This window comes from Ranitomeya variabilis, chromosome 6, assembly GCF_051348905.1.
Source record: "Ranitomeya variabilis isolate aRanVar5 chromosome 6, aRanVar5.hap1, whole genome shotgun sequence".
NCBI classification, from domain to species: Eukaryota; Metazoa; Chordata; class Amphibia; order Anura; family Dendrobatidae; genus Ranitomeya; species Ranitomeya variabilis.
The window spans coordinates 78,973,815-78,997,030 of NC_135237.1; the positions used below are offsets into that span (position 1 = coordinate 78,973,815).

General features: G+C 40.5%; 1 protein-coding gene across 2 annotated transcripts in view; it reads right to left on the bottom strand.

Annotated features, from left to right (window-relative positions):
• Window positions 1-7,365: 7,365 nt before the first annotated feature.
• Window positions 7,366-23,216, bottom strand: part of VILL (villin like) — a 93,768-nt gene continuing 77,917 nt past the window's right edge. For both annotated transcript variants that reach the window (XM_077268708.1, XM_077268707.1), the window contains exons 12-20: window positions 22,245-22,382; window positions 20,793-20,951; window positions 18,092-18,271; window positions 17,844-17,989; window positions 17,118-17,262; window positions 15,378-15,566; window positions 12,688-12,756; window positions 10,381-10,668; window positions 7,366-8,240 (exon numbers count right to left, since the gene is read on the bottom strand). In XM_077268708.1, coding sequence (XP_077124823.1) covers window positions 8,127-8,240; window positions 10,381-10,668; window positions 12,688-12,756; window positions 15,378-15,566; window positions 17,118-17,262; window positions 17,844-17,989; window positions 18,092-18,271; window positions 20,793-20,951; window positions 22,245-22,382 — 1,428 coding nt within the window. In that variant the 3' untranslated portion in view covers window positions 7,366-8,126. The remainder of the gene's footprint in view (window positions 8,241-10,380; window positions 10,669-12,687; window positions 12,757-15,377; window positions 15,567-17,117; window positions 17,263-17,843; window positions 17,990-18,091; window positions 18,272-20,792; window positions 20,952-22,244; window positions 22,383-23,216) is intronic.

A 23,216-nucleotide genomic window follows, 5' to 3' on the forward strand; every position in this document is an offset into this window, starting at 1 on the left:
ATATGGGGCAAATGTCTGTATGGAGTATCTTATGGGGCCATAACGTTTGTGCAGCATTATATGGGGCAAATATCTTTATGGAGCATCTTATGGGGCCATAATTAATGTTTGTGCAGCATTATATTGGGCAAATGTGTATATGGGGCATCTTATGGGGCCATTATTAACCTTTATGCAGGACTATATCGGGCATATTTTAATATGGAGCATCTTATGGGGCCATCATAAACTTTATGGAGCATTATATGGGGCTCCTGATTCAATATGGATATTCAAAAACACTTAACCTACTGATGTCTCAATTAGTTTTACTTTTATTGGTATCTATTTTTACTTTTGACATTTACCAGTAGCTGCTGCATTTCCCACCCTAGGCTTATACTCGAGTCATTAAGTTTTCCCAGTTTTTTGCAGCAAAATTAGGTGGGTTGGCTTATACTCGGGTCGGCTTATACTCGAGTATATACGGTACATTGTACTCAAAAATATACCTATAAAGCGAAAAATCAGACAAAATGAAAATTTTGCAGTGGTCTCTTTTAATTTTTGCCAGAGCTATATGTATATATACAGTGGGGAAAACTTATTTAGTCAGCCACCAATTGTGCAAGTTCTCCCACTTAAAAAGATGTGTGAGGCCTGTAATTGACATCATAGGTAGACCACAACTATGAGAGTCAAAATGTAAAAAAACCATCCAGAAACCACCTTTTTTCATTTGGCAAGCACGGCAGCGCGAAATGGCCATCGTCTTTTGTCCACGTTCTCCCCAGTGTGCCCGCACATGTTCTAAATAAAGGACTAGCGCACAAAAGACCGGTGAGTGCACTATCTGTTTTTTCTGCTTGGATTTATTAACATGGAGTGGATCAGTTAGAAGGCAGGAACATGCAGTTGCAACACCCGCCTTGGATTAAAAAGGTCTTCCACGATTCTGGGACTAGATTTTGTCTGTGGGATTTTTTTGCCCCTTCATTCCGAAGAGCATTTGTGAGGTCAGGCAATGATGTTCTCACAATCTCTATTTTGTTTCATCTCAAAAGTGTTGGATGGAGTTGAGGTAAGAGTCAGTGCGGCTTGGCAAGTTCTACACCAAACTCATCGACCATGATTTTATGGACCTTGCTTTGTGCACTGGGGCACAGTCATACTAGAACAGATTCTCGCAAAGTTGGAATCATACAATTGTCTGGCACAAAAGGGCCACTGTCAACATCTGGAAAGCAACCTCATAGCATTATCCCTCCTACAGCAAACTACAGCTGACACAATGCAATCATGCAGGTGATGTTCTTCTGGCTTTTACTAAACCCAGATTCATCCATCCAATGCTACATATTGAAGTGCGATTCATCAGGCCACAGATCATGTTTCCACTGCTACAAGGTCCAGTGTGCTTTACACCACTCCATCATTCCAACACTTGTTATTGTACTTGGTGACGTAAAGTTGGGTTCACAACCTTTTTTTTCTACGTTCAGTGGCCTCGTCAGGGCTTTTTTTTACCTTATACGCTGAGCAGTCTGTGACCCCTTTCTGTAATTTTAAACTTTGTGGTCTCTATTTTGTGGCTGAGTTGCTGTGGTGCCGAAACCTCTCTACTTTTCCACTCACAGAAGATGGTAGAATATTTAGAAGGAGAGAAAATTCATGGACTGATAATGGTGACATCCTATTACAGGACCACTCTGGTATCAGTGGGATCTTTACCATGAGACCTGTCTTTCATAAATGTCAGTAAAGGCAGACTGCATAGAGACTGGGCCAAATGTCATACACATGTGACAATGGGAATAGATGAAAAACTGGAATTCAATTGACATTGAATATCTTTATCCATATAGTGTATGATGCTGTAATTTCGGGTCATGAGATCTGTTCAGAATTGAACAGCCAATCACAGCGATCATGAAGGTGGGTGGGCGGGGACACCCCAGGGATGCCGACACCGTCTTCTCTGAGGTAAGATGGCGCTGGAATTTTAATGCGATCACCGCGGCTTCAGTCACAGTGTCGCATTAACCCCTTCCCGACATGTGACGGTATAGTACGTCACATGTCGGGACCCCCGCTTTGATGTGCGCTCCGGCGGTGAGCGCACATCAAAGTCGCGACATGTCAGCTGTTTTTTACAGCTGACATGTGCGCGCAATAGCGGCGGGTGAAATCGCGATCACCCGCCGCTATTAACTAGTTAAATGCCGCTGTCAAGCGCAGACAGCGGCATTTAACTACCGCATCCGGCCGTGCGGCCGGATATGAGCGCATCGCCGACCCCCGTCACATGATCGGGGGTCGGCGATGCTTGTACATTGTAACCATAGAGGTCCTTGAGACCTCTATGGTTACTGATTGCCGGTGGCTGTGAGCGCCCCCCTGTGGTCGGCGCTCACAGCACACCTGCATTTTAGCTACATAACAGCGATCTGATGATCGCTGTTATGTAGCAGAGCCGATCGGGCTGTGCCTGCTTCTAGCCTCCCATGGAGGCTATAGAAGCATGGCAAAAGTAAAAAAAAAAAGTTTTTAAAAATGTGAAAAAAATAAAAAAAACATAAAAGTTTAAATCACCCCCCTTTCGCCCCAATCAAAATAAATCAATAAAAAAAAACAAAAACCTACACATATTTGGTATCGCCGCGTTCAGAATCGCCCGATCTATCAATTAAAAAAAAGCATTAACCTGATCGCTAAATGGCGTAATGAGAAAAAAATTCGAAACGCCAGATTTACGTTTTTTTGGTCGCCACGACATTGCATTAAAATGCAATAACGGGCGATCAAAAGAACGTATCTACACCAAAATGCTATCATTAAAAACGCCAGCTCGGCACGCAAAAAATAAGCCCTCACCTGACCCCAGATCACGAAAAATGGAGACGCTACGAGTATCGGAAAATGGCGCAATTTTGTTTTGTTTTGTTTTTTGCAAAGTTTGGAATTTTTTTTCACCACTTAGGTGAAAAATAACCTAGTCATGTTAGGTGTCTATGAACTCGTAGTGACCTGGAGAATCATAATGGCAGGTCAGTTTTAGCATTTAGTGAACCTAGCAAAATAGGCAAGCAAAAAACAAGTGTGGGATTGCACTTTTTTTGCAATTTCACTGCACTTGGAATTTTTTTCCCGTTTTCTAGTACACGACATGCTAAAACCAATGATGTCGTTCAAAAGTACAACTCGTCCCGCAAAAAATAAGCCCTCACATGGCCAAATTGACGGAAAAATAAAAAAGTTATGGCTCTGGGAAGGAGGGGAGCGAAAAACGAAAACGGAAAAACGGAAAAAGCTCCGGGGGTGAAGGGGTTAAAGGACATGACGTACTATTCCGTCCATGGTCAGACAGGCCCAGGTCACATGGACGGAATAGTATGTCGGATGTCAGAGAGGGGTTAAAGTGCCTGTGCTGAAGTAAAAAAAATGGCTGCCTAAGTCCCGTATCATATATAGGAATGAACCAAATGCTCAAATTAGCAGCAATGGGATTCCCTATTGTTAGGACTATAAACCAGCACAAGAATCCTATTGGTGATTATATAACCACAAATGGCATTTTTGGAGATCAAATAAATGCAGGCTGCAATTTACTTTTCTCTGCCTGATCTGCTCTCCTTCCTGCAGTCGGGGCTAGAGTCAGGGTTGGCACTTAGTTCTCTCCAGGGGCAGGTGTCCACCTTTGCTATTTGTTTCAGAAGGATTTGGTTTCTAGACCCAAGGTCAAGACTTTTCTCATGGGGTAGCGCATGCTAGACCACCCTATCTACCCCCTTGATCCTTGGGACCTTAATCAAGTCTTCGAAGGCTCTTGAGCCCCACATTTTGAGCCCCTTAGACAGATTTCGACACTTCATCTTGCTTATGAGTTAGCTTTCCTTATATCTATTAGAAGCGTATCAGAGCTTGTGGTTCTCTATTGCCGCGCTCCTTATCTTGTCCTGCACCAGGACAAGGTAGTGTTGAGACCCGTTCCTTCTTTACTCTTTAAGGTGGTTTCAGCTTTCCACCTTAACAAGAATATTATCTTGCCTTCCTTTTGTCCTGCACCTTCTTATCTGAATAAGAAGGCTTCGCATAGATTGGATGTTATCAGATCTGTACAATTCTATGTTTCAGCCACCCATTCCTTTCAGACTGTGATTCTTTGTTTGTTATACCAGATTGCCCTTGCAGGGGCCTGGCCGCCTCTAAAATGACTTTTGCTTGTTGGATTAAAATGGCCATCATTCAGGCTTACAAAGGGACAAGGCTCCTCCTTTTAGGGTTAAGGCGCACTCTACTAGGGCGGTGGGAGCCTCCTGGCAGTTCACCACCAGGCATCGGTCTTGCAACTCTGAGGCAGCTAATTGGTCATCTATACATTCCTTCTTGAAATTTTACAGGGTTCACACCTTTGATTTGGCAGAAAAGAAAGTTTTGACAGAAAGATGTTGCAGGTGGCAAATGCTCATATTTTGGCTTGCGTAATTTGGCGGTAACAGTATTATTTCGTTTTCCCGCCCAAGGGAAAGCTTCCCCCAATGAAGCGACTGAGAAATAAAGATTTTTGATACTCACCATAAAATCTGTTTCTAGTTAGTCTTCATTGTGGACACAGCACTCCTTGGTTGCTTAGTTGACATGTTTTACCTTGTTTTTTTCTCTCAAGATGTAATTGATTTGTTGTCCTTAAATGTTTTTTTGCTTCCTCAACTGCGTTCTCACTAAAATGAGGGAGCATGAGGCCAGCATGCAAGTTAGTCAGGAGAAGAGCCAATTTTCATTCAGAATTTAATAATCGTGTCAGCCGACAGGTGGCAGCAGACAACCACATGGTGTCCCCTGATGAAGACTAATGAGAAACGGTTTTTATGGTGAGCACCAAAAATCTTTATTTCTCACCCACTTGTGGTATTTTGATTACAAATACTGATGTAAAATACTGACCAAATACTAAATGTGTGAATGTGGCCTAAAAGGGATTGTACAAGGTTATAAATACAAATTCTTTCTTTCAAAAACAGTGCTTTACCTGTCCACAGATTGTGCCTGGTACAGCAATAATGCAACCTTTTGAAATAAAGCAGTCATGTTTTTCTATCCCCCATAAAACCCCTTTACAATGTTTATCATCTAGTGGCAAACTATCTAATTATGTAGCATGGATACCATATATATCGCTTCACACCACACTTATACATACAGTTGTGTGAAAAAGTTTTTCCAATTCATTTGCATGTTTGTCACACTTAAATGTTTCAGATCACCAAACAAATGTAAAGATTAGACAATGATGACACAAGTAAACGCAAAATGCAATATTTAAATTAAGTTCTTTATTATTAAGGGAAAGATAAATCCAAACCTACAGGGCCCTGTGAGAAAAAGTGACCCCCCCCCCCCTTTTAAAACATAAATTAACTGTGGTTTATCACATCTTTGGGAAGCTGAGTTCACATTCCCTAGCAACATGCAGGCCTGATTACTGCTACAACTGTTCTCAATCAAGAAATCACTAAAAAAAATAGGACCTAGCTGGCAAAGTATAGTAGACCAAAAAAAACCTCAAAAGCTAGACATCATGCTGGGATGCAAAGAAATTTTGGAACAAATGAGAAACAAGGTAATTGAGATCTATTAGTCTGTAAAAGAATATAAAGCCATTTCTAAAGCTTTGGTACTCCAGTGAACCACAGTGAGAGCCATAATCTACAAATAGCAAAAACATGGAACAGTGGTGAACTGTCCCATAAGTGGCCAGCCAACCAAAATTACCCCAAGAGCGCAGTGACGACTCATCCAAGAGGTCACAAAAGACCCCACAACAACAACCAAAGAACTGCAGGTCTCACTTGCCTCAATTAAGGTCAGTATTCATGACTCCACCATAAGAAAGAGACTAGGCAAAAATGGCCTGCATGGCAGAGTTCCAAGATGAAAACCGCTGCTTGGCAATGAGAACATAAAAGCTAGTCTCAGTTTTGCCAGAAAACATCTTGCTGATCCCCAAGACTTTTAGGAGAATATTCTGTGGACTGACGAAACAAAAGTTGAACTTTTTGGAAGGTGTATGTCCCATTACATCTGTAGAAGTAGCATTTCAGAAAAGGGACATCATACCAACAGTAAAATATGGTGGTGGTAGTGTGATGGTTTGGGGCTGTTTTGCTGCCTCAGGGTCTGGAAGACTTGCTGTGGTAAATGGAACCATGAACTCTGCTGTCTACCAAAAAATCCTGAAGGAGAATGTCCAGCCATGTGTTTGTGACATCAAGCTGAATCACACCTGCGTTATCCAGCAGGACAGTGGTCCAAAACACACCAGCAAGTTCACCTCTGAATGACTTAAGAAAAACAAAATTAAGACTTTGTAGTGGCCTAGTCCTGACTTTAAGGTCATGCCACAGCATCTCAATCAGATTAAATAGGCGGTTCATGATCAGAAACCCTCCAATATGGCTGAATTACAACAAGTCTGCAAAAACAAGTGGGTCAAAATTCCTCCAGAGCGTTGTAAAATACTCATTGCCAGTTATCGCAAACACTTGATTGCAGTTGTTGCTGCTAAGGGGATCCCAACCAGTTATTAGGTTTAGGGGGCAATCACTTTATCACACAGGGCCCTGTAGGTTTGGATTTCTTTTTCCCTTAGTAATAAAGACCTTCAATTAAAATCTCCATTTTGTGTTGACTTGTATTATCCTTGTCTAATAATTAAATTTGTTTGGTGATGTGAAACACTTAGGCTACTTTCACACTATATATATACATAAAAAAAAAAAGTAGAAGCAATTAGCCATTAAAAATTTCACAATTTTATTAGAATATGTTTGATGTATTGTTACTTTCACACTAGCGTTAACTGCATTCCGTCACAATGCGTCGTTTTGCCGAAAAAACGCATCCTGCAAAAGTGTTTGCAGGATGCGTTTTTTCACCATTGATTAACATGAAGCGACGCATTGTGACGGATTGCCACACGTCGCACCCGTCCTGCGACGGATGCGTCGTGCAGTGGCGGACCGTCGGGAGCAAAAAACGCTACATGTAACGTTTTTTGCTCACGACGGTCCGCTTTTTCCGACCGCGCATGCGCATGCGCGGCCGGAACTCCACCCCTCCGCTGTAATATTGTTTTGCAGAGAAAGATTCACAATAACTTGAACCTTTGTTTGACATCCCTGTTTATTCGGGGTCCAGTGGGCGTACTTGACTCACTGACTAGGACCGCCCACTGGACTCTTGTTTTACAGTATGATGCTGGCATTTCAGGCTGCTTGTTTAATGTGACAGATTCCCTTTAAAACACGCACAATGGCACATCATTGTGAGTTATGGAGCGGGAGGAACAGATCTATAGTGTAAGATGTAATTCTACATATAGAAATAAACAATATTTACCAGCTTTATTGTGGCAACTAAATGTTTTATGGACAGAACAAATATACACATTAGATACCTGTGAGAATATAATAATCCATTCAAAGGGATAAATCTGGTATATAGAAGAAGCAGTGGATATACAGTAGCAGAAAACTCTATTTATATATTATAAAATAATACAATTATAAAACAATATCTGTGTTTTTAAAGGCACAATATTCTTAAACCCATTTGTAGCAATTCCAGTTATCTTTAAATGTAAGGAACGAAGCAAAAAAGCAGTGAGAGCAGAATTTCTATCTAAACTTGCTTATATATGAAGCAGGCCCCCTTAAAAGCCATTATGGGATCCTAATTGGGGTTGTGATTGAGGAAAGTGTTGCCATTCGTCATCATGATTCATTGTCCTCTATTTATTTGGAGAGTGCAGAAGTTGAGGATCCATAAAATATTCATGTTAAATCGTGTTGTAGGTAAGGTTTGGTACTTGGTCGGTGATCCTGAAGCTAAAACTACAGAGGTTAATTACTTCTATGGACACCTCTCTATAAAGACCAAGATAAAAAGTGTAGTATAGTAGAAATAATCATTGCGATAAAAGCTGAAATTTGCAGTCTTGCCGTCTGTGACACCACAGTCCATGGATGGAAATGAACACTGGAGGGCATTGGTCGTACGGTCTGCGTAGTTACATAGTGCTTTAAAGTATACAGTGACTGTATGTGACATTCCCCTCCATAGTTTAAAAAAATTTGAAAATCTATCTATTAAAAGAGACCATTTTGCTTCTTGATATTTTGTTGCTTCCATTTGGGCAGTTGATAGAATTCGGCTTTCGGCATCCCAAATATATTTGCAAAGTCGCCATCAGACAAGTACATCTGTAAAAGGGAAATTTAACTTTTTACTTCACTTGTACAAAAATGTTTTTACCTATACACATACAAATACACTCATGTATATGGATCCTGTTTACTTTTTACATTGAAGTCTATGGTAAAAAGATTTAAACAGAAGTTTTCTGATTTTTGTAAAAAAAAAAAAAAAGCAAAAAACAAAAGAACGGATCGGTTTGAAACAGAAACAAACGCTAGTACGAACCTAGCAGAATTAGAACTGGCTATGAACTTTCACGTGTGCCAGATTTAGTGGACCTAGTGGATTGATGTTCTGTAGATGGTGATGTACGCCAGTCAGCAGCCCCATGTCCAGCACACTGTGATGCCTTATGTAGTCTGTCATTTATTTTTATTATTGCCAGCAATACTTTTTTCAGCAATTTATGCTGTAATTGCTTTTTTTGTGGGATTGGACGAGGCAGGCTGGTGACGCACATCAATGAGATCCTGGGACACCCATGACCCTGCGGATGGCTCACTGGTTCTCCTTCCTTTGACCACATCTGGTAGATTTGTAAATGTAGAGATGTGGACTGTCTTACCCTGTTCCTGCCCCTGAAGATGACAAACTTGTCATGTGAATACTGTCTTGTGTTTTTTTGTGTAAAAGTGGTGTGTCTTATGTAATGTATTGTGGCAATGTACAGCATGTGAAGTGTTAAGTATAGTATAGGACAAGCGTAGGATAACGTAAGTATGGCTTATAGCTAAACCACCTACTGTATAAGACACTGGATAAGGATAATAGGTTTATCATATGAGAAAGGAAGAACTTAAAGAAGGAACTAGCGCAGTGGGTGGGCACTAGTGTTAATAAAAAGGGAAAAAGGAGTTAGGAGGTGTTAACAGAAGTGCAGTATCAGGTAAAAGTTTGGATGCTGTGGGCTGCTAGGGGCATGTGTCAACCGTTCGAGGCAGTGTGAGGCCAAACTGGAATCCATTATGGACATTTCTGTAACGTTTGGAGCCTAGGTCTTGGGCCAGGTACCAAGGAGCGGGCCTGATCTTCTGACATCTCGAGGTCGGTGGACGTGGAATTATGTGAGGGGCAGGTGGCCAGTCCCGGGGGCACTACTGAAGTAAGCAAGAACTCTCTGGAGCTGACAGTCAGCAGGCTTAGGGATAGTCCAGAACCAGCAAGTGACAGGGCTGAAGAGGTATTGTGCTAAGGAGGAAGGAAATGTGAATTCCTGTGCCCTATGCCACATGTCACCACCTGATGAAGTTATACTGACCAGTAAATGTTCGCCTGTCATAAAGAACTTGGTGTCCCCTGAGTTGTGTGTGGCGGCTCTTGAGGACAAAAGCCTGGAGGCAGTGGAGGCCTGGGGCCTACAAGTGAGCGTGATGTACCCCACACCACACAGGGATGGGGACACAGAGGGCCTGTCACCAGATCTAAATAGACCAGTTTTAAGACAGTATTGAATAATGTGAACAGTATTTGATTCATTATTGTCTTCGTCCATTACGAGCTAATTTTCTGTTATCTCTGTTGCTTCTTATGTAGAGCACAGCAGTGGAGATGAGTTTGACATCAACTGCTGTGCTCTGCATAGGTAGCGACTAGTGATGAGCGAGTATACTCGTTGCTCGGGTCTCCCTGAGCACACTTGGGTGATCTCTGAGTATTTTGTAGTGCTCGGAGAATTAGTTTTCATCGCCTCAGCTGCATGATTTACGGCTGCTAGACAGGCTGAATACATGTGAGGAATGCCTGTTTGTTAGGGAATTCCCACATGTATTCAGGCTGTCCATCAGCCGTAAATCATGCATCTGAGCCGAGGAAAACGAAATCTCCGAGCACTAACAAATACTCGGAGATAACCCGAGCAACGAGTATGCTCGCTCATCATTAGTAGCGACGGAAATAACAAGGCTCACTTCAGTACACTGAGATGCAGCCAATGACAAACTGATTTTGCCTGTGGCTCTACTTATGTAGCTCTAGGTGAGCTCTCATTGCACACAAGAAGGCCTCGATCACAGTGCAGGTTGGAGAGTTTTTGCTCCCCAATAGACTGTGGTGCATGGGAAAATCACTAGCTCGACCCCCCATGCTCTGGCACTGTTTCCCAATATAGGGTGCACTGCTTGCTTAACTTTAGAACACACTTCTTACCTCTTTTTTGGTCGGATCTACACCATCAGGTAAATCTTCTGCAATTTTGTTAAGAAGCAGACTCTTGTCAAAGACCTGATTTCCACTGCTCGGTGTTACTATTTCTACTTTAGGGGGCTTCTGGCTTGGTGCTTGATTTCCATTGGTATTGGCATGATTACTGTTGCTCTGCGGCAGGCCACCATTGCTATGTGACTGATATGTAGGAAGAACATTTATGTTGTTGTTCTCTGTCTTGGTTGGGGCAACAGACTGATTTGTGCCTTTCAGATTTGTGTTTTGTAAGTCCTAAAATGGTAAAAGTTAAATGAATACAATATATAGATTCCATAGAAGGGCTGGATTTCTATTAGGAAAATAAGGCAGACAAGGTATAAGGAACCCGGCACGTTAAATATGGTGTCTGGACTGCAGGCAACATGTTATAGAGCAGAAGTAACTCTACACATTGACATATAGTATTATGGGAAAAAGTCTGTATAACTGGTATTTAATATATTTATTTAGATGAATTTATTAATTCATTTATATCGCTTCTCTTCTTAATTTAGGAGACTAGTAGACTGTCAGTAGGCACACCCCTGCATAAAACATGATGAAAACACACAGGCTCCGATTTATTTTTATGCCATAAAAGTGATATAAAAGCTTTGAAAAGTTGCAAAAACATTGTTGAAAAACAAGTTTTCATGCCAGTTTCTCTCAGCTCTGCCAAAATGGACGGATTGGGGATATGACAAGACAGCATATCTAATTCATAGCGAGTTGTGGCATTTTCTACACCAAAAATCTCACTCCAGTACCTGACTGGAGTAAGATTTGTGACATGGCGCACGGAGGCACGGGCCATTGACAGACGCTGCAGATTCATGAAGAAAAGGCGGACACTTCTTCATGAATGAGGAGCGTCTGACTCCACCACGCTCACTTATCAAGACCTTTGAGGAAATCGCCGGTCTTGATAAATCAGGGCAATAACTCCTTCAGAAACTTTGCTGCCATGCACTTTTTTCAAGTATTCACATAAAAAAAAATATTCAATAGCATTTTATCCTGATTATTGCATTTAACGTACAGTCACTCAGCGTCTTTAAGCTCACCGTGAGTATGAGTATTCATATAATTATATCCACTTTGCTTGAACTACAGTATTAAACGCAGCGGGGGAAAAAATGCAGCATTTACGCTTTGTAGAAACAGGTTATCAAAGGAGAACAAATTGTACAAAAAAAACTAAAAGGTCAAGCACAAATATAAATAGGGATCATAAAAGAAAAAAGTGCAATAAAGACAATAAGATAAATATAGTAAAAAAAACAGAATTTTATTAATAATATTGAATATTAAAACAAAAATTAATAAAATCTGGGTCAGGTAGTGGAGTACGTAACACATATAATAATGGATATATTAAAAATATCACTATGCCCCTGGTAGGTTTATAAAATATTGCATAATGCCCAAAATAACATGATAGCACCTTAAAAATACAACATATGTCAGAGAAACCAGTGAAAATAAATTACATTGACAGCTAATTAAAATAATGTATATAATATAAGCAAAAATAAGTGTGCAAAAATATGTGCTAAAATTGTGTGCAAAAAAGTGTGATTCCTAAAACACATACACTGCAGCAAAAAGCTGTGTAATCAGATGAAGCAAAATAAAGTGCAAACAGTGCTGAGCGGTTAATAAGACAATGTTAGCAGCCAATGCTAATAAAAAAGATAAGGTGCGTCACAATAACATCTCAGTAGGGAACTATTTACCTAAGGGAAACGTGCTGCCAGGTTTCGGCCCTGTGCCTTCTTCCGGGGGGCTTTTTTTACCGGAAGAAGGCACAGGGCCGAAACGCGCGTAGGGGACCTGGCAGCACATTTCCCTTAGGTAAATAGTTCCCTACTAAGATGTTTTAATATATTATTGTGCTGCACCTTATCTTTTTTATTAGCGCATTTGCTGCACTTTTTTGCACACAATTTTAGCACATATATTTTGCACACTTATTTTTACACTTATATTATATACATTACCGTATTTTAATTAGCTGTCACTGTAATTTATTTTCACTGGTTTTGCCATTATGCAATACTTTATAAACCTACCAGGGGCATAGTGATATAATAATGGATATATTAAATATATGTGTTACGTGTTCCAATACCTAACTCAGCTTTTATTAATTTTTGTTTGATTATTCAATATTATTAATAAAATTCTGTTTTATTGACTATATTTATCTTATTGGTCTTTGTAGAAACATGGCCTAATGCCTCATCTGGGAAGACAATCCAGCAGACTTACCACACTGATCTGGGAAATAGCAGAGACCTCACCCAGGTTCTTCTTCATGTCTTCATAGGATAAGTCAGACTGTTGGGAAAAGAACATTTCCATTTTAATTAGAAAGTAGCTAAGGTGAACTAATATATTTGAATGTTTTAACAGGATTTATTACTAATTTTTCCATTGACTATTGCCACGTGTGTCACACTTACTTTCTAAAAATTCTTATTGACAAATGGTGAACTTTTTGGGTTACATTTCCCTGATCACATACCATCAATCATCATAATAAATGATAGCTGTTGTGTTGACTTATTTTCCTTCTCTCCATGTAGAGAACCCAACCCATGGTAGCTCCCAATTTTCCATTTATTATTAGTGCTTTGTGTCATCTGTTTTGACTTCATTTTACACCCTTGTTGCTTGTTTTTCTCTTCTCAATTTTTTACTTTTGCATCCATTGACTTTAAGCAATGAATCAGGTAACAGATGGAACTCTGAAGTTCAAAATCAGTCTTCAGTTTTTCATCTGTTCTTGGATCCCCGTAGACTAAATAATACACAAATTGCGAATATGACATGCTCTTAGATTCGATTCCACTTTATGGAGTGATGAAACTTGACAACCGTGGGACTTAATTCAAAATTTTCAACAGGGGACCTTTTAGTCTCCTTAAGGTACCGTCCGTCACACTAAACGATATCGCTAGCGATCCGTGACGTTGCAGCGTCCTGGATAGCGATATTGTTGTGTTTGACACGCAGCAGCGATCAGGATCCTGCTGTGATATCGCTGGTCGTTGATTAAAGTTCAGAACTTTATTTGGTCGTCAGATCGCCGTGTATCGTTGTGTTTGACAGCAAAAGCAACGATGCCAGCAATGTTTTACAATGGTAACCAGGGTAAATATCAGGTTACTAAGCGCAGGGCCGCGCTCAGTAACCCGATGTTTACCCTGGTTACCAGTGTAAAATGTAAAAAAACAAACAGTACATACTCACCCTCTGATGTCCGTCATGTCCCTCGCCTTCCGCTTCCTGCACTGACTGAGCGCTGGCCATAAAGTGAAAGCACAGCACAGCGGTGACGTCACCGCTCTGCTGTTAGGGCCGGCACTCAGTCGGTGCAGGAAGCGGACGCCGGGGGACGCGAAGGTGAGTATGTACTGTTTGTTTTTTTTACATTTTACACTGGTAACCAGGGTAAACATCAGGTTACTAAGCGCGACCCTGCGCTTAGCAACCCGATGTTTACCCTGGTTACCCAGGGACCTCGGCATCGTTGGTCGCTGGAGAGCGGTCTGTGTGACAGCTCTCCAGCGACCAAACAGCGACGCTGCAGCGATCGGCATCGTCTGTATCGCTGCAGCGTCGCTTAGTGTGACGGTACCTTTAGGCTTCAGGTGTGACACAGTGACTAGGGACGGTGGGCGCTTAACTGATCCCTCAAACTAGGGGGCATCCTAGTTTATCCCTGATAGGTAGCCAAAACCAAATATGAGAGGATGAGGATAATCACTAAACCAACTCCACGCAGCAAAGAACAAACACTGAACTCTCTCCTTCAACTCCAAACCAGGCAAAATGAACTAGCACTGGCAATTCCTAAGTGCAAGTGGTGAGCATATATACAGAGGGGAGTGGCAAACACAGAACAGCTGAGACAATTAAGAATGGAGAGCTCAAAGAGATCAACTGAATTGATTAACCCCTGCAATTACATAGCAAGGAAAAACTGCACTTTTTAATAGGTTGGTGAAGCAGTTCTAATAAGTGCAGGATTTTGTGAGACCAGACGCTGCGATCTTCTGGTCTCTCTCTGTCGCATTATGCCCGTGACACCAGGACTCGGGTACAACTGCAACCCCTACACCCATTATAGTTATGTCCCAGACTGTACAACTACATAAAATCTAATCTAATACCGTTACGTAATATGATCTGCTCCAAATGTAGCTTTAGATTGTATTATATTCTGTGGTTGCTATTGTGGCTGGGTCTCATTATTGTGCCAGACTGTGGACCCACCAGAAAATGCTCTAGTTCTCTTCTTGATCAATTTCACTCTAATGATAGAAGCACTATCAAACACCATATTATTTCTAGGACATATACTATGGTCCTAGTTCATCAAGACTGACCTTTTTTTACCTAGGTCTCGATGAGGTGGTGTACTGGAGTTAGATGCTCCTGAGTCATTAATAGGCACATGTTTCTTAAAGAGTCAGGAGCATCTTACACATGGCATTTTCCCACCAGTTTGTGCCTCGCCACAAATCTTACTCCAGTTTCCAAATTTGATGAGCGGGGTTGCCATGCCCCAATCTTGCCCCAGGTCTGCCCACTTTTTCAAAGCTGGCATAAAATGGCATGAGATTGCCAAAAGTTGCAAAATCTTAGAGCAGCTTCACATAGTGCCCAAATTTTGTGATCTTTCAAAGCTTTTTATACCAGAACTTTGCATAAAATCTTTGATGAATCAATCCCTGCATTCTTCTAAGCCAGCACTAAATCCTTGCATTTTTCTAGGTCCATTCATAGTGTTCACTGTCAGGTGTATTTATATCTTCGATCCTACGCCTGCATTCATATCAACCTTAAACAAAATTTACTGAAAGTCAATGCACCTTTAGCCTCTTATTAATCAAATAAAACCAATGACTTAACTTATCAGATGCAATCTATGGATGTAGAAAGACTGAACTTACACTCCATTTGTGAGAATCCCAAGCACTGAACCAGCCGGTGAAGGTAGGAGGCTCATGTCCTTGCTTTACTATAACTATTGGAGTTGATAAGTCTCGGCCGGCGGGATGAGATTTCAGGTATTCTTTTGTAGAGTTAATGGATTCATTCTTCTCATACTCATTTGCTGACTTGCCAATCCAAAGGAAAAGCTGAATTAAACAATAAGAAATAAATATTTTTAAGGTCAACTGTAAAAAGATAATTTTAGTCTATTCTAGTAATCTCCGCAATGTGAAGATCTTGACAAAATTCCCATTGGAGCTGATAGTAAAGTCTGTTGGTGCTTTCAGTTTGCCTGAGTTACTATTCCTACCTGTACATGAAGTGGTGAAATGTGAAGTTTGTGAGTCCCAACTGAAATCTCCAAAAGGAACCCCAACTATCTGTAATCGTATTCGTCTTCTCTAGGCTGAAGAGATTTTGGCCCCTCCAGGCTCCAGAGGAGCATCTGCAACCCCTGCACCACTACAGTGTTGACCTGTTTACAAGTACTTGTTATAAGTACATGCTATGTACCGGGTAACACTTCTGTATTCTTGTTTGTATTTTTATATCAGAGCTTCTCAAATTGTAAGGTGGCAGGTGAGGAACATCTGCAGGGACCGGTATGGCAGAAGTTATGATATGCTGCACAGGATTTTTACAGGATGCACCCACTTCTGATTTAGCAACAAAATTCCCTCATTCTAATATTATACTGGGAGACAAATGAGAGGTCAATCAAATAATCTTTAATTCTGTCATTGACTTTGATCAATAGTGAAGCTAAGACATCGCCAGGCTCTGGCTGGTAAACCTTGTTTTGTCCTTCTACTACCACTATTCCCTAAAGGCCCATTTAGAAAGCCCACGAAACAAGGAACAAGTGTTACCGATTGTAGACCCAATTGAACAGGCTGGCAGAAACCCAATGAATGAACAAAATGAAGTCTTAAACATCTTCGTTCTTGGCAGCACGCCAATAGTACATGTGCTACCGAAAATATGAAGTTCTTTGCACACAGAAAATTTATATTAAAGGGGTTGTCCGGCCTTAGGCTACAAGTATGCAGTCATTCAATATGACTGCACCCTGCAAGGATTCTCTGGTGCCGGCGCTGGGTGCGGCAGGTGCATGACTGCAAGTATGTGATTTGCATACATGTAGTCGCATGCTGACTAGACATGTGGCCTCTCTCAATGCAAGTGTATTGAATGAGGTCGGACACAGTCTAGTTAGAATGTGGCTGGAAGTATGGAGATCGAATACTTCTGGTCACATTACTGCCTGCTTCTGGCATGGGCAATGGATTACACAACCCCTGATCAGCTAGCGGCCTGGGGTGTAACATCTAAACTAAGCACTAGGCTGTGACCCAAACGGCATTCTATCCACTTATAATGGCCATGCTCATCTACCATCTGTAGTAAATTTCTAGTTTGTAGAGAAGGTATTTATAAAGAAGCAAAACCCAACATATCCTGAGATGCATGGCACGAGCTTTTAGACAGACATGCAAAATAAGTTTACATCTGGCAAATGCTATCTGACACGTCAAGTCAACGTTTATATTTTTATTATTGTGATAAATTGTCTATCATAACAGAATTCAAGAATAGCTAACAGTGGGCACATCAGTTTTTTAAAGAATTCCTCTGCTGCTTGCTTTGGTTTTAGTGTATATAATAATTTCTTTGTATCTTTCTGCACTGTCACATACCTCTTCCCAAGTATCAAGTAACATCACATCATCTTCATCAAGGTCACTCTGGTCGAAATCTACCACTTCCGTCATAATGAAACGACCAGTTTGATTGGAGCACTCAAAGAGTCGGGGCTTGTACTGCACTACAGTCTCCTGGAATCTGCACAGAATATTAGAGATCAAACTTAGTAAAGGCCATTTAGTAGCAATTCAGAAAATAGAGCGGAAATTTAGTTCTGCAATAATTTCTTACAGCTTCAAAATATTTTTAAAATGTTTCTATTCTATTTTGGAAAAAAAAAATCCTAGCAAAAGATAGAAAGTGAAAAACAAAAGTAAAAAAGCAATATGTTGCATGTATTATTTCCTTATTGATTTCTACATGTAAATAATGTTTTCGCTGTATGGGAACATTTTTAATGAAAACTACTTACAGAGTTGCTTAACTTTGATTTAGGAAGCAAATAACATTAAATGAACATAGCCTTTTAAACATTTTAGAAACATAATATATTTCTACATTTAAATTGCTTATTGTATGAAAACAGTGACAATTATTGGGGGAATATTAATCCTTGAAAATTATTGGAGATCAGCTACAGTACTACGGTGAAACTCTGAGGCTATTTTGCTCTGTTGGGTGAAGCCAAGTGATTAAACCATCAACCAATAGCCATTTGTTAGCCAATGTTAAGTTTTCGAAATACTTCTTTACATACATAGTAATCTAATTGCACCTACCTCTTATCGCTGGAATATGATGATTTTCCACCCAGAGCCACCCAGAATTCAGCAGGCTCTTGACCCTCCAGGATGGTTTGCTTGTCTTTGTTGGAAATAATATTTGCCACCGTCTTTGCCATTTCCCTCTCATCTCCACTGCAGCCCTGAGAGATAATTTACAGTTAAATAGTTATGAAAAACTGTGACCATATAACCAAGCTATAAGCTCGCTGGTTACAGATGTGGAAAGTGAAGTCTATACTGACCTTTCCACACCACAGGTAGCACACGTTGTCCTTCTTCAGTACGAATACATCATTGGAATTCAGAGAAGCAGCTCTGGCCGGGACCTCGGTGGCCTTCGTGTTGTATTCATCAGTTCCTCTGACCTGGAACAGACGGACTGCAGGCTCTGGTTCTGTATTTCCACTGCGACTGGTACCTCCCTATTACACCAGGGAAAATGTACTTGGTATGAAATGACAAAGTACAATTATTATATCTCTAAAAATCCACCAATAATTTTGAGTTACGAAAGAAAAAGTAGGCCTCCATACCTCCTGTGCCCCTGTGTACCCCCACAGACTGCACATATGGTATATCTCCCTATAGGTGGTCCACATGTGTTACAGTGCCTTGCGAAAGTATTCGGCCCCCTGGAACTTTTCAACCTTTTCCTACATATCATGCTTCAAATATAAAGATACGAAATGTAAATTTTTGGTGAAAACAACAAGTGGAACACAATTGTGAAGTTGAATGAAATTTATTGGTTATTTTAAATTTTTGAGGAAATTCAAAAACTGAAAAGTGGGGCGTGCAATATTATTCGGCCCCTTTAACGTAATACTTTGTTGCGCCACCTTTTGCTGCGAATACAGCTGCAAGTCGCTTGGGGTATGTCTCTATCAGTTTTGTACATCAAGAGACTGAAATTCTTGTCCATTCTTCCTTGGCAAACAGCTCGAGCTCAGTGAGGTTTGATGGAGATCGTTTGTGAACAGCAGTTTTCAGCTCTTTCCACAGATTCTCGATTGGATTGAGGTCTGGACTTTGACTTGGCCATTCTAACACCTGGATACGTATATTTGTGAACCATTCTATTGTAGATTTTGTTTAATGTTTGGGATCATTGTCTTGTTGGAAGACAAATCTCCGTCCCAGTCTCAGGTCTTTTGCAGACTCCAACAGGTTTTCTTCAAGAATGGTCCTGTATTTGGCTCCATCCATCTTCCCATCAATTTTAACCATCTTCCCTGTCCCCCACCATGTTTGACAGTGGGGACGGTGTGTTCAGGGTGATGAGCTGTGTTACCTTTACGCCAAACATATCGTTTGCATTGTTGCCAAAAAGTTCAATTTTGGTTTCATCTGACCAGAGTACCTTCTTCCCCATGTTTGGTGTGTCTCCTAGGTGGCTTGTTGCAAACTTTAAACAGCACTTTTTATGGATATCTTTGAGAAATGGCTTTCTTCTTGCCACTCTTCCATAAAGGCCAGATTTGTGCGGTGTACGACTGATTGTTGTCCTATGGACAGACTGTCCCACCTCAGCTGTAGATCTCTGCAGTTCATCCATAGTGATCATGGGCCTCTTGGCTGCATCTCTGATCAGTCTTCTCCTTGTTTGAGATGAAAGTTTAGAGGGACGGCCGGGTCTTGGTAGATTTGCAGTGGTATGATACTCCTTCCATTTCAATATGATCGCTTGCACAGTGCTCTTTGGGATGTTTAAAGTTTTGGAAATCATTTTGTATCCAAATCTGGCTTTAAACTTCTCCACGACAGTATCATGGACCTGCCTGTTGTGTTCCTTGGTCTTCATGATGCTCTCTGTGCTTCAAACAGAACCCTGAGACTATCACAGAGCAGGTGCATTTATACGGAGACTTGATTACACACAGGTGGATTATATTTATCATCATTAGGCATTTAGGACAACATTGGATCATTCAGAGATCCACAATGAACTTCTGGAGTGAGTTTGCGGTACTGAAAGTAAAGGGGCCGAATAATATTGCATGCCCCACTTTTCAGTTTTTGATTTTCCACAAAACTTAAAATAACCAATACATTTCATTCAACTTCACAATTGTGTTCCACTTGTTGCTTACTCTTCTCCAAAAATTCACATTTGCTATCTTTATGTTTGAAGCATGATATGTGGGAAAAGGTTGAAAAGTTCCAGGGGGCAGAATACTTTCGCAAGGCACTGTAAATGAAAATGTAATTCATCAGACCAGGCCACCTTCTTTCATTGATTCATGGTCCATTTCTGAGTCTCTTGTGGTGGATAATGGTCAATATGGGCAACCTGATTGGTCAGTGGCTACACAGCCCAATACGCAGATGTGTTCTAACACCTTTCTATTATAATTTTCAGAGTTTCTGCTATAATGGCTCTTCTGTGGGTTTGAACCATACTGGCTCACGATTTTCACAAGTTGCAATTTCTTGGGCCATTTTTGGTAGAATACTTTTATTTATTCCATCCTATGTTCATCTGAGCAGTGCATGCATTAAATTATTAAACCATTGCTGGCTTGTGCTGTGTCCATTGCTGCTCCATTATACCATGCATCTTATAACCACAGTTTTAACCAGCAGACTCTCACAGTGTATTTTGTGTAAACCAGAAGTCACTTTCTGAATGTAAGTCCGTGAAAGAGCAAGGTGGTCAAAGGATCATTATTCTGTTGTGCAAAGCAGGCAAGCCAGAGATGTGGACAAATGATGTAGTAGAGGGCCGGAGCTGCGCTGGAAATGGCAGAAGACAGCAACCGGGAAGTAATTTAATTCATTCACTGTTCACATATAACTGAGGGCTTAGAGAAGGTGCAATAAAAATATACTACTGGAGTGGTCCTATAACCACTCTCATGCCTCCCCTTGAAAGTAGGACATTGAAAGTCCTCAAAAGCAGCGACCATGCAGATGGATATAATACACAACAGAGGACAATATTACCTCATAGATAATCATCTTTCCTTTAAAGATGGCCTGGAAGTGTTTTGGCTCTTTTCCCATGGTCACCCGTATTTGTACGGGCTGATCTTGGTATTTGCGGTCCAGCTCTACAGCATGAAAGGCGCATGCTGTGATCTCATCTTGTGTGGCATGGCGGCCCTGCCAGTATGAAACAAAATATTAATATTATAAATAAAAGACAGAGCATTAAAATACGATCATACCGGCAAATGAAACTATAACTCAACAATGTGGCTAAATGAACATTAAAGGTATTGCACTAAATTAATAAGTTATCCTGTATTGATTTGATAGGGGATAATTCATTGATACTCTGGGGTCCCATTGAGCCCCAGAACGAGCCCATCGAGTGCCCACTGAGACCTAGAATGAAGTTATGAAGAGCTGTGTGGTAAACGAGCACAAGTCAAGGATATATATCCACTGTATTCATTGTCTGCCAGAGATAGCCAAGTACTGAATACTCAGTGGGGGTCCCAGCAAATGGAACGACTGATATTCCCTATACAATGTATAGGGGGATAAGTTATTAGCACGGCACAACTTTTTAAGGAGGACCTAAACAATCGGTATGTCTAATTTAGTAAATTCTTGAATTTCTTATAAAACAACAGTTCGGAAGAATCTTTTCTTACAACTTTGTATTGTGCCATCTCTCCGTTATTCCTCTGGGAAAGGACAAGAAAGGGCTCGGTTCATGATCAGAGTATCTTTTAGCACTTTTTTTTTTGTCTTGTGGTATTTATTGTTGTTTTTTCCGTCAAATTCTTGAAAATGGTGCACAAGGGTTCATGAATTTTGCACACAATCAAAAATGTTCTTTACTTTTGTCTTTCACCTATTTAGTGCCAACAGCCACAACATGATCCCTTAGAATATCACAGGCAACTCTAAGGCCGTGTTCACATTTTCAGTATTAGGTCAGTGTTTTACATCAGCATTTGTAAGCCAAAACAAGTGGAACAATCAGAGGAAAAGTCTAACAGAAACACGTTACCACTTCTATATTTATCACCCACTCCTGGTTTTGACTTACAAATACTGATGGAAAATACTGAACATGTGAACATGACCTCACATTTGAGCAAAAAAATTCTGGAGTACAAAAAAAAAATCACTCCGGGGAGACACTGGAGAACATTTCCATTAAAATTGAATACTTATGACCATGTGATATTTCAGTTTCTCTTTCTTAATACATTTGCAAAAATTACTACATTTCTGTTTTTTTCAGTCAAGATGGGGTACAGAGTGTAAATTTTTTAATTTACCAAATAGCTGCAATGAAACAAAGAGTGAAAAATTTAAAGGGGTCTGAATAGTTTCCGTACCCACTGTACATGCGCACACATATATAGAAATAGATTATTGAGAATAGTAGTGAAGCATTACTCCATGTGAGCTATGTTTGCCTGGCACATCGCCACTTACCAGCCACATGTACAGCAGATAATTTGGTTTCCCTGATTTGATGTATGTGTACAGCACCAGATAACAATCTCCTCCATAGAATCTCCCATATGTTTTTGGATCAACTGCTTTCAGCTCCAGATTTTCGATTCTCCAAATCTATGAAAAAAGTTTACAAAACTTAAATTAATTTACAGAATGATCATTCATGTGAATTATTCCCTGGAAGTGAATTTTAAGTTCATAAATTTTACAGACCGGAGCAAAGAATGATAAGGGAGAACTTTCTTTCTTTCTTTCTTTGGGAGGACCTGTGTCCATTTTTAACATCAGTATGGCATCTGTTTTTCTCATATGCAAAACATAATTCCACTCTTCTACACATTAAACAGTAAAATAAGGAGAGCACTCTGATGACATATGGGTGACAGCCATGTGCTATTCATTTTTATTATGGACCTGGTGATTTTTAATGGCTGATTTTGATGAGCAAAATGCTTTCATTTTTCTTTACTTACAATTGGTCTTCAAACCAATAGACGTCTGAGTATGCCCTTTGACTACAATGGGTATATGTTCATTCTGTGAAATACTCAGAACACATACATGAAACACGGTTGACTAAACGAAGCCTTAAAGTCTATTTAAACCTACAATAAGAATTTTATTAGTCCAATTATGCTTACCGTAATTAAAAGTTGGAACAGATTTGCAAATAGTGTAGGAAAACAGGTGGTCTGGGATTTTAACATTGAAGGCCTATCCTTAGGATAGGTCATCATGGTCAGATCAGTGGGGGGTGGGACATCTGGCACCCATGCCGATCAGCTGTGGCAAGAACTGCTCAGTTGTGGAGTACCAGTCCAAGGCCACAATCACGATAATGGAGCTTTGAAATAATGCAACTTAGGCTAGTTTCACATTTGCATCTATGTGTGCAGCGTATGATCCGCAAGCGCATGCAAAAATGCAGCGGTTTTTTTTTTATCCGTG